Source organism: Nanorana parkeri, unplaced genomic scaffold (genome assembly GCF_000935625.1).
Source record: "Nanorana parkeri isolate BGI_ZX_2015 unplaced genomic scaffold, ASM93562v1 scaffold691, whole genome shotgun sequence".
Taxonomy (NCBI): Eukaryota; Metazoa; Chordata; class Amphibia; order Anura; family Dicroglossidae; genus Nanorana; species Nanorana parkeri.
In genome coordinates, this window is record NW_017306959.1 from 57,379 (window position 1) to 72,665 (window position 15,287).

General features: G+C 39.9%; 1 protein-coding gene across 1 annotated transcript in view; it reads right to left on the bottom strand.

The window, feature by feature from the left end:
* Window positions 1-14,346, bottom strand: part of LOC108792861 (coiled-coil domain-containing protein 162-like) — a 37,122-nt gene extending 22,776 nt beyond the window's left edge. The window contains exons 1-7 of the mRNA XM_018563736.1: window positions 14,238-14,346; window positions 13,945-14,083; window positions 13,308-13,461; window positions 11,075-11,170; window positions 6,487-6,630; window positions 4,458-4,681; window positions 2,857-2,995 (exon numbers count right to left, since the gene is read on the bottom strand). Coding sequence (XP_018419238.1) covers window positions 2,857-2,995; window positions 4,458-4,681; window positions 6,487-6,630; window positions 11,075-11,170; window positions 13,308-13,461; window positions 13,945-14,083; window positions 14,238-14,277 — 936 coding nt within the window. The 5' untranslated portion in view covers window positions 14,278-14,346. The remainder of the gene's footprint in view (window positions 1-2,856; window positions 2,996-4,457; window positions 4,682-6,486; window positions 6,631-11,074; window positions 11,171-13,307; window positions 13,462-13,944; window positions 14,084-14,237) is intronic.
* Between the last annotated feature and the right edge of the window lie 941 nt (window positions 14,347-15,287).

Consider the following 15,287-nt stretch of genomic DNA (forward strand, 5'->3'; position numbering starts at 1 on the left):
GACTACATGATGCACTGGATTAGAAGGAACACCAAAATGTGTAAACATATTGCACATACACACAATAACATATTCTGTACACATTATCACAGGAAATGACAGGTATAGTCCCGGCTGATTGTCAGAAAGCAAATGTGGTACCAATATACAAAAAGGGGTAGTACACCGGGTAACTATAGGCCAGTCATCTTAACATCAATAGTGTGCAAAATATTTGAAGGGACTACATGCAGGAATTTGTGAATAAAACTGGCACTATAAGTGGTAACCAACATGGCTTCATGAAGGATCGTTCATGTCAGAGCAATCTATTAACATTTTATGAGGAAGTCAGTATTAATTTGAACAGAGGAATACTAGTAGACGCTGTGTATCTGGATTTTGCTAAAGCATTCCACACAGCTCCCCACAAACATTTAATTCATAAACTGAGAGCTATTGTTCTGGATAAAATTATATACTCATCGGGTAGAAAACAGGCTGCAAGAACGGATCCAGAGAGTAGTAATAAACGGGTCATTTTCTAATTGGGCAAAAGTTGTGAGTGAGGTGCCCTAGGATTCGGTCCAGGGACCGATCCTGTATATCTTATTCCCAAACGGCATAGAGATTGGAATAAATAGTTTGATTTCAGTTTTTTGCAGACGATACCAAACTATGTAGGGCAGTAAACTCTAAACATTGTTGAAAAAGGCAAGGTTATGCACATGGGAGCTAAGAACGCGTGTGCAAACTACTACGTGGGGGCTGCTACATTAGGCAATTCGGACATGGAAAAAGACCTGGGGGTGCTCATAGATCACAGATTTTGCAATAGTATTCCAACCAAAGCAAACAGGCTACTGTCCTGCATTAAAAGAGGGATTTTAACAAGCGAATTATACTTCCACTTTATAAATAGAAGCCTTGGTTATGAAGACTGCCTCTGGCAATTAAACTTATCCACTATAAAAAAGAGGCACTTAAAAGGGGACCTTATTGCAGTCTTCAAAATCATCAAAGGGGACTACAATATACAGAACAAGTTGTATACACCAAGAACTACAGTATATTGAGGACACAAGGACACAACAGGAGGCTAGAATAGAGGGGGTTCAATCTTAGACTGCGAAAGGTTTTTTTTTTTACTGTGCGCGTAGTAAAAATGTGGAATTCCCTTCCACAGTCAGTGGTATCCGCTGATAGCGTTGATATATTCAAGAAACTTCTACATGAAATTCTTCTTTCACTACACATACAAGGATATGGGAAGTGTTAAAGCCATATACAGTATATATGTATACAGACAAACAAACACATACACACATAGGTTGAACTGTGTGGACCTTTGTCTTTATTCAACCTCACCTACTATGTTTCCACTCCAAAAAAATGCATTACTTAGTCAGCTCTTTCTACAGAAATTATTCTATCATCAGCTAAGTAAATTAAAGATTCAACAACATTTTGTGACTCATATATTACAGTTCATAGCTGTTAACCTATCCTTAGCTTGTTAATAATGTAATCAGCGCAGTTCTTTCTTGGACTCTGAACTTTACTATATATTAAGGAAGAGCAGCAAACAAGTGACGGCTGAAAACTATGCTCCATGGCATGCCTCATTTTCTGGTGTACCTTCTAGAGCAATCAGAAATCATGGGAGAACATACTTCATACATGAGCTAACAAAGTGACTGCTGGATCTGACTGGTCACTGAGGCACTCTTATTGGACAGAGGGGTGACAGTTGGCAGGGACTGGCCCTGAATTCAGGGAATAGTGATGAGTGAATCGGTTTTAAAAAAAATGGGCATATTGTAAATGTTGACACTAAACTCAGGAGTTATATTTTCAAAATACATTCAAGTACCATAACTATTAACAATACTGTACCTTATTAGTGCATCACACAGATCCTCAAATCATCTCTGAATTGGTGCTGAAACTGTGCTTCCTTCTGGAGGGTGGCTACTTTTGTTCTCCATGGTCCCTGTGTAAATGTGTATTGTAAAGTAGCCACCACTCCAAGCTCGCTCCTGTGATAGACTACAATCTCAGTACAAGTTAGTAAACTAAACATGATATTGTAGTCCATCATGGGAGCGAGCTTGGAGAGGTGGCTACTTTACAACACACACAGGGACCATGCACTAATAAGGTACAGTATTGTTAACAGTTATGGTACTTGAATGTATTTTTTGCTTTTGGCATTTTTTGCTCTTGGCATTCAAAAATATGATAGCTTCACTTTAAGTCACACTCAAAGATCCAGCTGTCTGTGACTGAGGAAGGCTTGGGATCCCCAAGGAAGCCAATAAATAATAAAAGGTCATAGAACAAGTGAAAGAAGGTAAACAGAGAATGCCTCTCTGTGGTGCCCTATGAGAACAGAGCAAGCCTTAGAAAACCAGACACCGCCAAATAAATATGCCCTAAACTGTTCAAAAATAAGTGTTTAAAGTGAGCAGTTTATAAATAAAACATATAGATCATTTTGCAGAAAACTGTTCTTCTCTAATTAAAAATATTTAATAGCTTATTTGTGACAGAAGTCCTTAAAAAAGTGTACAAGACAATGAGTGAGTCTTGTTACTTGGATGCTGAAAATCTAAATTTAGCTTGATGAGTTATTACCTAACTACATTATTGTAACCACATACTTCCTCCATGTAGTTACTAAGAGCTGCAATAAGCTCAATCTACGATATGTGGTCTTGTATGTCCAAATACAGGAAATACATATAAAAAGGCTTAGATTGCTTGTGACACTCAGAAAGCAGTTACTATTCAATGTTACCTTAACACTGTTTTTGAATTTAAAAATCAGAAAGAAGAAAAAAAATAGGGACAAAACATAAAAAGCTAAATTCTCACCTGTCGAACTCGAATGTCAATCTCAGATGCCCCTTTTGGAGGAAGCACCACCTGAGATCTCAGTGTCAGTCCTTCGAACTCCTCCTCCATTCCCATTTGTTGAGCAATCGCTTTCATGGTAGGATAAAAGATTTCATCTCTACAATAGATACCCACCATTACATAATTATATAATGTGTCTAAAATCACAGACGTATCAATATTAGTCAAAGAAACACATTTAAGAGGCACTGGGGTTTCTGGGCTCACGCAAATCGTCCAGATGCAGGAAAGTTTACAAAGCTCACTGGATCAGGTAAGGCAGCTCCAAAACAAAGTAGGCCTCCCTTGTTGGGTACCCAGAAGATTTGCAAAAAGATTTACTTGTTGGGTACCCAGAATGTTTAGAAATAAAGGGTGCCAAACCAAAAAGTGAAAGAGTCCACAAGTGCCTTTAATTGTTCCTAAATCGATCAAACAAAAATATTCAATGCGTTTCAGGAGCAGCAACATTCCCCCTTCCTTTGGGCTTACAATTGGTTAAGAACTTGATTAGATTTAGAAGATACTATAACCTAATGGATCTCTATATAATTTGATATTTAGAAAGGCTGCCAATTATAAAAGGTAAAGAAGCGTTGCCTCTGAAACCCATTGACTGTTGTTGATTGAACTGTGATTAAAGGCACTTTTGGACAAGAATGTTTTTCAAGTTGCAGGGATGTTCAGATACCAGTTCAGATACCAATGCCGATACTTGGCATTTTCACAAGAACTACCAGGGTTGCAGAGGTTGCAGCTGGGGCCTTGCTCTGGCGCTCCACCACTGTTCTGAAATCATTAGTCGGTATTGTTTTGGAAAAACTCTCACATGACAATAAACAAAAATGTACTTGTATCTGTGAGTACTTGGGCAAGTATCAGTACTTGAAAAAATGGTATCAGTGCATTCCTTATATGTATTTAAAAAAAAATCATACATTAAAACAGGGATGCACAAATCCCAGGAGCTTCGTATGCTCCTTACAAATGACAGCTGCCTCCTAACTTTTTAATTTTTCTCTAGTCTAGTCATGGAGCTGGAAAAGTATCTGTACTTGTACTTGTACCGAGTACGGTACTTGGTATCTGAACATCCGAGCTGGGCATAAGTTAAATTTTTGAGTGCATTGGCTATATCAGCACTTAAATGTTTCGAGCCTTGCCATGCACTTTTATATATTGTACAATATGATAAATGACAGTAGGTAAGGTTTTTGATGTGTAATAGATTGTGGTCAGGCTGCAGAGCTGCATTTAGCCCTGCCTAGGAATACTGTTGTTCTTTCAGCCCTGTGCTTTGTACGTAGCACACATTAAGTTTTATAAAGATAAACAAACTTGAGACAACTCAAGATAGATGATGCCTTTAGTTGATCCCAATTCAAAGAGCATTCAATTTATGGACTGAGCGATTATGATGCCAGTTCATATTCTTGTTCAAATTAATGAGTGAGCATTCTGTAATGTAAAATGTAATTTGTCTGGCTGAATTTGAAGAGAAGTCTGGAGAACTGGTGCAGCACAAGAGTAAACCAAGTGCTATGAAAAGTTAAAAGAGTGTACTTAACCAATCGGATTACCTGTACATTTCACAAAACTGTCTATAGAGACGAACAGTGTTTATTTCCGCTACTCTGAGTTTCCTTTTTGCCCAACTTTCTTTAAACACTTCCAACTGTTTCCACAATGTTAGAAAGGATCTCAGCTGTCTGTATTCTGAAATTGGATCTTGGTGTGATTGATCCATTTGGGAGCTTCTGGACACTGGCTGTTCTTCCCCTGCAGGTGGTCTGTCAGTCAACATCTAGAAATAAGTCAAATTGTGAACAATATAATTTGGGCGAAAATAATTCCATGTGACTGAAAGTAATGTGCATGATAACATTTTTAATGTAGTACAAGCACAAAAAGTTATGACGTATCACATAATGGGAAGATGTGCAGGGCACACCTTTAGACAACATGTTGGGTATATATTTGCTTTTATGCTTCGCTATGTGTAATGATCAATGTATGAAATAAAAGCCACACTTATTATATTATGCAGGTTTTACATAGTAAAAATGTAAAGCAGCCATTGAAGATCTTACAACTGGTACAGGACCCAGCAGACCAAGATGACAGGGGCTTTCTGACTGCAGAAACATTTATTTATAAAGCACCAACATTGTAGATCATTTGCGACAAAGTATTAAATATTTACTTCAGGGATCTCTAACAGCAAGCAAATCCTATAATAGTTTTGCTATCATTCATTCATGTTATTCATATAGTAAGGCACCTCACTTCCACTGTACATAGTGGAATGTAAATGGCATTGCCAAATTGACTTTTTGATAATGCCCATAGATTTGACACTTCCCCAAAGTTTCTTTACATCATCCTTATTAACTAGCAAAAGCGTGCTAACTACAGGACTAAGATAATTACAAAAGGGATGTTATACTATGTAGTGATGTGTACATGAAGAAGTAAACAGACATTTGAATAGGATTTGGAATAAATAAAAATTTCTTCATTCTCGTGATGAGGATTGGGGAGGGACTTTTGGTCCTCACTTCCAACCCTGAGGCCTGTTCAGGAGCAGCACCATGTTGAGGAAGGTGAGACGCATCTTATTGCTGCCCATACCATTACACAGTAGAAAGATGTGTGGGCAATATTCCTAATATTTCATAGAAAATGTATGGAGGGACTGTAAAAAGATGGATAATAGCATGTGAAGATCTAGGATGAAGGTATTCCATCTCAGGATGGAGGGGGGACTCTTGCCTCCCCACTTCCACTTCTGAGTCCTGTGCAGGAGCAGCACCATGTTGAAGGTGAGAAGCACCCAAATGCTGCCCATAACACTACACAATAGCAGGGTGCGTGGACAACATTCCTGATATTTTCTAAATAGTTATTGGTGGATTGTAAAATGATGGATGATAGCATCTAAGTTAGAAGTATTAATTCTGAGGATCTGAAAAGAAAATAACACACAGGCAAAGCTAGATAGGAAAGTAAAAACACAGTAACCTACAGCAGATGATGAAAATAATTCTTAGAGTATTCTGTACTGAGGATCACTTCTCCCCCTAAATCCTTAGTACATGCCTTTCTGTTAATATTTTTACATGGCTTTATGGTGTTGCTTCATGGCCAAAAACCTAACCATGTCAAAGGGTCTATCTATGTGATAATAATAATACGGTCTATCTATGTGATAATAATAATACCTTCATAGCTAAATCCAGAAATAGCCGCACTCCAAGGGGTCTTCACCAAAGTCTTTATGGAGCAAATACTGTAAAGTTCCTCCCCATGTATGCTTAACCTCTAAAGTGTTTCACCATTCTCTATGAGTAAGCCGGAATGGTAAAAGGCATTAGAGGTTGAGCATACATGGGGAGGAACTTTACAGTATGTATTTGCTCCATAATTAAAGACTTTTCCTTTCAGGGAAGACCCTTGGAGTGTGGCAAATCCGGATTTATCTGTTATAGGCGATGGTGTGCTTGTTTGCCTGCACCTGGGATGCAATCACAGTGCAAGCCGGTTTTGGAATCTGAGCGGTGTTTGCAGTGAATTATCTAATAATCCCTTTGTGTTTTGATCCCAGCTCACCTTTCTGTCATCCAGGGTTCCTTCAATAGTGAAGGAAATAAAGTTGTATTTGTTTTGAAGTATGTCCTCCATTAAGAGATGAACCCCCACAAGCTCTCCATGAGCCTCACTACGTTCATGATCCGTCATGTCACACAGGCAAAGCTAGATAGGAAAGTAAAAACACAGTAACCTACAGCAGATGATGAAACATCAAAACTTTCATGTCTTTGAAAAGTGGTTTGAATGAATTAAATGTAAATGCAGTTTATATACATACTAGGAAGCCGTGATTACCCACACACAAATCCTGGTCAATTAAAAAAAAAAAATAGCATCATTATGAAAGTCAGACAATCAGCATTTTCAGAATGAGAAACGGACAATGGTAGCCTCTATGTTTCTCACAGGAAAGTTACCTTTAAGGCCTATACTGTTCTTAAGGTGATATTATTGTCAAAATGGTTTTTAAATATATCAAATGCTGATTCAATCCTGCACAATAGATGCTGCTCCTTCATGTTTAAAAGTTTTAGTTTCATAAATCTGCTGGTCTCCTGAACACTGATCCTGATACCCTGTTTGAGGGTGGTTCTTTTCCCTTGCGGGGCCCTATGGAGCCACCCTGTGTGTGTTAGTGAGCTGTGTGTGTGTCTCTACAAACACACAGGCATAGTAAGGAAAACCACTCTCTTTCCCCCTTCTCCAAGCTCGTAGATGGAAACCTGCTGCAGATTAAGCTGTCCCTTCTGATCTTGTACTGCACAGGAAGTTCAGGGAAGTGGAGCTGAGCGAGTTAGAGCCAGCTGTTTGGAAACATGATGCCCGTAATTGCTTTGGTAAAGGTTTAAAGAAATACTTTGCTGGGCAATGTATAATTGTTTGATCTGGATTCATTACTGAAAAAAAGCTTAAGACTTTAATACTACTTTAAAACTAAAGTTTAATCTTCTTATATGTTGAATTCCCTGGGTTCCCTATTTTCCCCCATCATTAACATGCTAATGAAATGATAAATTACAGCCTTTGCATTTTAAATACATAACTTATTTTAGACCCAGTGATGTCATATTTGGGTCTTTGTACTATTCTATGCAATACAAGCAAATAATGACTGGTGGGAGGGGCTGGCAGGGTGCTATACATAGTTTCCTGAAAACATCACACTACTCCACTGCAAGCAGAGGGAGGATCTATGCAAATACCAAACTGTCTCCATGGACAGACATCGGTCTGGAAGAATTGATATTCCTAGTCAGACTGTATTTGCATGCAGACTGCCCTAGTTTATTCCTACATGTGATGCGGAACCAGAACTGAAATCCTCTGAATAAAAGGGGCAGGCCGGGGGCAGTAATGCTGGAGAGGAATCAAATAGATGATACTGGGTGTCCTCTAGCCAGGAAATCTGGCAGCATCTGTCTAACTTGCTGCAAAAATGTATGCACTGCCTTGTGTTGTAAATGACATGGTGATTTCTTTAGAGAAAAAAGAAAGCGGCTTGATGCACTGGTAAAACAAGAAAGCCAATGTACACTAGCTGCAATACTGAGTTGAGTATATTGACAGAGTTCACACTCCCCTGCTGAAACGTGTTTAACCAACTAGGACAGACACGTCACGGTGCTATGGAGAAGTAAACAGAGAAGTTATGTGTAAAGGAATGTTTAAGGCTGCATTCACACCTGACCGTTTTGTAGCGTGTCCTACGCTCGATGAACGCGCTACAAAACGGTCAAAAAAATAAATAGCATTGTAGTCAATGCCCTCGTTCCCACCTAGGCGTATTTCCGCCCGACCCTAACGCCCTACAAAACGGCCCACGCCTGAAAAGGTCCCGGGACTACTTTGGGCCGTTTTGTAGGGCGTTTTCCATTGGGATACAGCCAAGTAGCCTTTGGAATCGCGTGACGGTCGCGCGACTTTTTTACCGCGATTCGCGGTAAAAAACCCGCGTGACGGTCGCGCGACAGACGCGCATATTACAATACGCCTAGGTGTGAATGGGGCCTAAACCAAAAGTATTATCAATCATTTATCAACCATAGAGAGGTTGCTAGTTCTGAAATTCAAAATATATTTTGTATTACTTTTTAATATTAGTTATACTTTTATTAATACATGTTAGCTATTCACTGTGTAATTCATTCCTTCATCACCCCCCTCTTGCAATACATTTAAATACTGCTGTAGAGAATATTACTTTAAAGGAGAACTATGGGGTTAAGGCTTTTCCCCATAGTTCTCCTTAGGGTAACGGGAGGACACAAACTAGCGACCTCCCGTCACCCCAGGCTCAGTATACCGCGAGCTGTATACTGAGATGCCGCAGTATACCGTGATCTGCTGCTCGCGGTATACTGAGACACCGCAGCTGAAGCGGATCCCGACAATTGTGCCGGGATCCGCCCAGCTGCGTGACTGACAGCTGGCTCTGCCTAGCTAGAGGCAGAGCCAGCTGTACCTGCCCCCTCGCCCGTCTGTTCCGCCAGTCAGTGCTGGCGGATCGGAGGGGGGAGGGGGGAATCCAGCCCCTCCTCTGTCACGGCAGAGAGCCCTGACAGGATCGAGAGGTGAGCGAACGTGGGTATGTGTTCGCTCACCTCCCGATCTACTGAGCCGACCTGTGACAGTCTCATTGTCACAGGTCGGCTAGAACTATGAGGTGAGTGAAAAGCACTCACCTCATAGTTCTCCTTTAAGAGAATCTTCCACTAGGAATAAGGTTCATGTTCCCAGCTACCATGGGTTAAGGTGAATCCTGCGGGTTCGAGATTCACTGTCCCAGAAAATGTATGCAAAGATTCCCCTGGGAGAGCTGTTTTAACCACTTGCTGTCCCGAGCAATGTTTTTAATTTTTGTACACACATGATAAAATCAGAATTTTTGGCTAGAAAACAGCTTAAAACCCCTGGAAAATTACATATTTTCTTAAAGCAGAGGCCCTGTAAAATAAAAAATGCTAGTTGCAATTTTTTATGTCGCACAATATTTACACACAATATTTATATGACACAATATGTTGCAAATGTTTATCAAATCAATATTTTAGAACAGACTATAATACTAAATTTTTTGGGTAAAATATAAATAAACGGGGTTACGTCATGTAAGTAGCTACCAAACCTGTCAGGACCTAAAACTGTGAGCCCGTGAAATCACAAAAGACTACAATACCCAAAATTGCCCATATGCTTTTACTGCTCATCAGTTTAGTGTTTACAGTGATTGATGGCCCTAGAATTATTGCTTTCACTCCAACATTCATGGTGATATGTCATAAGTGTGGAGAAATTGTTCTTTTCTCGCGTAGGCATACCCGACGCATGTTTGCCTTTTATGTGCATGTACATAAAAGGGACATTGGGAAAAAAAAGTTTGTGTTTTTTTTTTAATATGTTACTTTAATTTGTTAAGCTTTTTTTCACTTAACATTATTGCTTAACATAGGCCATAACAAGCCCCCTAATGTGATAGCAAATAGGATGTGACAGCTCATCTTGATAAGAGACATCATGGGTCTATTAGATCCCTAATGTCACCCATAGAACCCAAAGAAGCACAGATCATGCTTCACCAGCTTTTTCTCCGGCCACAGCAGCGGGAGAAATTACAAGCTAAATAAGTGATATAATACACATTGCTTCCGCTTTCAGTGATCAGAGGGGAGATCAGCCGCTGTATGTGTACTGATCTCCCTCTGATCGGGGTACACAGACCTACCATGCCAGTTCCGGGTCTGCACAGGGGACAGCAGAGCCTGGGATAGCCGATGGCGGTGGTGGAGGGGGCACACAGTCCTCAGCACCATACAAATGATCAGGCCCTCGTATGTAACAGCCATCGTAAATGATAACAAAAGCACGGCTGCTAACCACTTCGGGTTGCCGCTGTTTATATATGTACGGCGGCCCTAAAGCAGTTAAGGGTAGGCTTAGAAGGGTCAATAAAGGAGCTTTAGCATAAGCCTTCCCCCTCGTATTAAAAGGGGACACAGATCAGCTATAATGTCAGTGTAAGATGCTGTAGGAAAAGCTGCCAAAATGCATAGGGAGAGATTAGAGTCAATTAATAAAGTTGCGCTTTGATTCTGATTGCAAGGTATTTGGACAATATGTTTTTAAACTTTTGATTTATTTCAAGTTTTTTTGTTTTTTGCACAATATACTTCTACAATCTATGCTTTTCAAATTAACATTTAATAGATGAAAAAGGATTCCCAGCACACTGTGCATTTTCTGAAGAGAGAGCATTGCAGACATTATTTCCTTTTTTCACATGCTTGCTCTAATTGAAACTTTGGACAGGGCAGGAGAGTAAGGGGGATGTGTCACTGCTCTCACTTATTCCCTTATGTGTGTAAACTTCCACTGAAGGCCTCTTTCTAAAACAAAGTAAGGAGAAACTGGAAAATATGTGAAAGGTAGTATAAAGCTCCACCTGGTGGCTATACATGAGATTGTTAAAAGTTTCTTTACAATATTTCACATTTACCTGACTTAAAAAAAGGAAATAACAAATAATTCTTAGAGGGCATTAAGAAATAAAATATAGACACAGCACTAAGTATGAACACATTAAGTAACATGAAATGCTATGTACATTTACCTGCATTTTGTGCCCAATGGTATGGATGCCATGGATTGTCAGTGGGAAGAGTCCACCGTTAGCTAAGAATGTTCTCCAGGGATAAAGCATGAATGTCTACAAAAAGAGAAGGTTTACTTAATTAAATGATGCTCAGACTGGGATAGCTTTTTCAATACACTCAATTTTTAGTTTGTGAGGAATGTCATGAAAATTTGCCTCAGGGCTAAAGACTGAGGTTGGCAGAGAATGGGAATGGCTATCCCTACTTTGTGCGCCAGTCATAGGGGACATGCTCACTCTTTAATTTAAAGTAGATACTTCAATGTAATGTAGATGAAGTTCACATTTTATATTATGTCACCATTAGCAAATCATATTATTAAATGGAGTAAAAAAACAATGATATAGATCAGGGGTAGGCAACATCGGCACACTAGCTGTGGTGAAACTACAAGTTATGCAATGCAACACTCTGATAACCACAGACATGACTCCCAGAGTTGTAGTTTCACCACAGCTGGAGTGCTGAGGTTGCCCACCCCTGGTATAGATAATGATGGGTAAACATGTGCACTGCCAAAAAATTTGTTTAGTTTCGTTTTAAATTCGGATTTGTGTTATTTTGTTTTTCGGGATTCGGGTGTGAAAGTCAATTCGGATTCGGAATTCGGATTCGGACGAAATTCGGTAGCGGTAGTTCGAACGTTCGTTTCGTTTTCTGTTCTTATTCGTTTCTTATTCGTTTCGTTCGTTTGCAGCAAAGTGACATTTGAGGGGGAAAAATATTTTTCTCCTTCTCTAATGTCACTTTGCTCCAACGAATGAAACGAATAAGAACCGAAAACGAAACGAACGTTTGAACTACCGCTACCGAATTTCGGAAATGGAAATTCGGATTCGTTTGCAATCGTTATGTCTGTAATTCGGAATTCGGATACATCCGAATTTCCGAAAATTCGTCCGAATTTCGATTCGGAATGAATCGCACATGTCTAATGATGGGGATCCATGCACACCAAATTCTTGAGGTGCCATGATCCCTAAAGTCTGACCAGCAAACAATTCATAAGAATAGGCCCAATCATTACCAGTATCTAACTCTAGCCATTGAAAGGCTTTTATTCTGTCCATGACCTTATTAAGAGGTTAACTCTGCCTTCCTGCCCTTGTGACACCCATACAAACATAGAGGTTACAAACATTACCAAGGCGAGAAGGCACAAACGACAGTAAAAACACTGTCAGAGATTTCATTCCTTCCTCACTTTACTAAAATGTTTTTGATGTGTCCCCTTTGTAGAGATTGAAGGCATGTTCACAGCAGATCCGGACCAGATCTGGATGCGTTTCTGCATATGCAGTGCGGTGCATTTTGACGTGCTTTTGATGCATTTTGGTGCTTTTTTTAAAGCTTTAAATGGGCTTTCAGGTGTTGTCCAGTGTGTTTGCTTGCATCTTTGTGTTTACATGCGTGTTGGTGCGTTCCACAGCAGAAAAAATAGGGCATGCAGCATCTTTCCCCCCCACACCGGAACTGACTGCATTGGTGTGAACAGAGCCCAGAAATACCATAGGAATACATTAGGATGCATTTGAGGTGCAGACAAAAAAAAACGCTCTGTTCCACATCTGCTGTGAGCAAGCCCTTAGACAGAATAAAAACCTTAGAGAGCCTTTAACCTTTCCCTGTTCTAATCATAATGCAATAAACAGTTTTTGGCTTAAAGGGGTTCTAAACCCTCTGTTTTTTTTGCATATATCTACTGCTAGCAAGCGGTAGATATATGCAAAAAGTAAAACAAAAACAAAAAACGCTTAAAACTTGTCGCGTCTTTGCTGCACGCTCCCGTCCGAGAATCCGAAACTGCTCGGCATCTTGGGGCGGGGCGCATGCGCAGTTCGGATTTTCGGCCGGGAGTCGAGGAGAGACGCAAGGTAAGTCTATGGACGCGTGCACCCGCATGCAGACACCGTGGGATCGGAAGTGTCAGCAAGGACAGAGGAGTCAGTGCTGGATCGGAGACCCGCCACAGCGCTGGAGAGAAGGCTGAAATAGGACAGGAAAGAAGAGGAAGATCAGATTAAGAGACATCATTTAAGGTAAGTGCTGACATTAAGATTGGGGGGAGGGAAAAAAAATTATACTTTATTGTCACTTTAAATTAGGCTTTGATGCAAAATTAATCACACACAATGAAAAACAAAGAGGTACGACGTCTGATATACATTAAGATAGAATGTAACTACTAACTCTGTGACTACGTGGATCATGAGGCTGTGGCACAGGCAGCATTGATGAGAAAGCACTCCTGACTACAGAGTCACTCAGTGCTGTAAGTCCATGATACATGTTGTCAGTTGTTGCTCTGAATGCAGATATATTCCCAGTAGAGAGCAATGCATCCCTATAGAACAAAATACAATATTGTCCTGAAAAAGTATTATTTGTAGACATTTAAGGTTTTCATGTTATTCATTTTGCAAGAATAACTAAAAGCAAAACTTTTTTTTTTAGATTTGGAATGAGTGGTGAATGCATAGTTCAGTTTCGTTGTTGGGGGAGCTTATAGTTGTCCTGATCACCAATGTCAATGAGAGTGAAAGTGAAGGTAAATCCAAAATTTTGAGTTGTCACCAAAACTGCAATAGAGGACACATTTTCCATTGGAGACACTTGTTACTGTGACAATTGTCTAAGAGGGGATTTCCCTGACAAAGATACCCTCTTACTTCCTGTTGAGTCTACAGGACAGGAAGGGAAATCTCCCTAATGAGACTCAAATGATCAAAAGAAAAATACTGATAGTGGGTTTAACCCTCACCTACGCTATACAAAATGGGAAAAAAAAAGTTTTGGCTTTAGATATACTTTAACAGCTGCTACATACCGAATTAAATAGTGGACAGCTGCATCAAACTGCAGGATCATAACCTCACGTCGTAAAAGTAGTACTGAGGCTACTTCTTTTGGATCATGAGGACGCTGGAGGCCATCTATAAGCTTCTGTAGGTCTCTCAGCTCAGCTCCTATATGATAGCCATAAGAAACAGTGTCAGTTGTTTAACTGATTGTTACATTTTAGATACATACTTTATTATCCATAGTCGGGGCATAGGTGCACTATAAATGCCTGGGGCCCAGTGATCCTACCTAGGTACCTTTCACCAACTACTGACTTACCTATTCCTTCTATGCCTCCCCAATCGGCTGTCAGCTCCATGTTTATTAAACTGCTGGAATCACCACATGCATTTCCCAGCTGTGCAAAGCTAAGAATGTAGGAAACGATGTCATGCAGAGCTGCGATAATCTGCAGAGTGCAGTATAAAGCCCGATATGCTGCCTGCAAAATAAAAGAACAAACCATATTTTAGCTAAACAAATTGACTGAAGATTCCAAATCAGGATAAGCTTCAGGATAGATTACAACACATACATAGACTGTCAAAAAAAAACAATTGTTGGAAATATAAAGAAAAACATTTTTAATGACAATTTTCCCAAACAAAACACACTGGTCAACTAAAAAACACACTGGGGAATTATTAAAAAGCATCTGAGACAAACTTTGTGTCAACTTTGTCTCAACTGGAGTGTAGCCAATCAGCTTTTAAATTATCATTTTCGACGCTGTGTGGAAAAACAAAAGATAGAAGCTGATACGTTGCTATGGACAACCACACCAGTCTAGCTAGAACTTTGCTCAGATATGTTTTATTAATTACCCCTACTGAGTAAGCAAACAAGTGTGTTCAAGGATTTAATTGATTAGTACACTGGAGAAAAAGTGATACAATTGTACTAAATTACATATACAAGTAATGCAAGTGCAGTGAAAGCTGATCACCGAGCATCAAGTCCCTAACCAATCGCCATGTTAGTTTATAAAATCTCAATTTAAGAGCCCCTTTTACTTACCTAAATCAGTGGTCAATGTGATGCACCAGGTCCCAAATCTTGTATCTTCTAGTCTCCTTCTACTGGTGCCCACGTCGCTGCCTGGGTAACATGTACATTTCCTATTGGCTGTGGGGTCCTCTAAGACTCCTGAACAGGAAGATTTCCCATCTAGAACAGGAATAGATGGGAAATCTATCAATGCGGACACCAGTTCTGATGACCTTACTGACCACCAAAGATTTCCCTCACTTTGGAGGGATTTCCTCTCACCTTTTCTTGTGGCTATCAGACAGGAATGGAAGAGATATTTCCTCAAAGAGACACAGATGG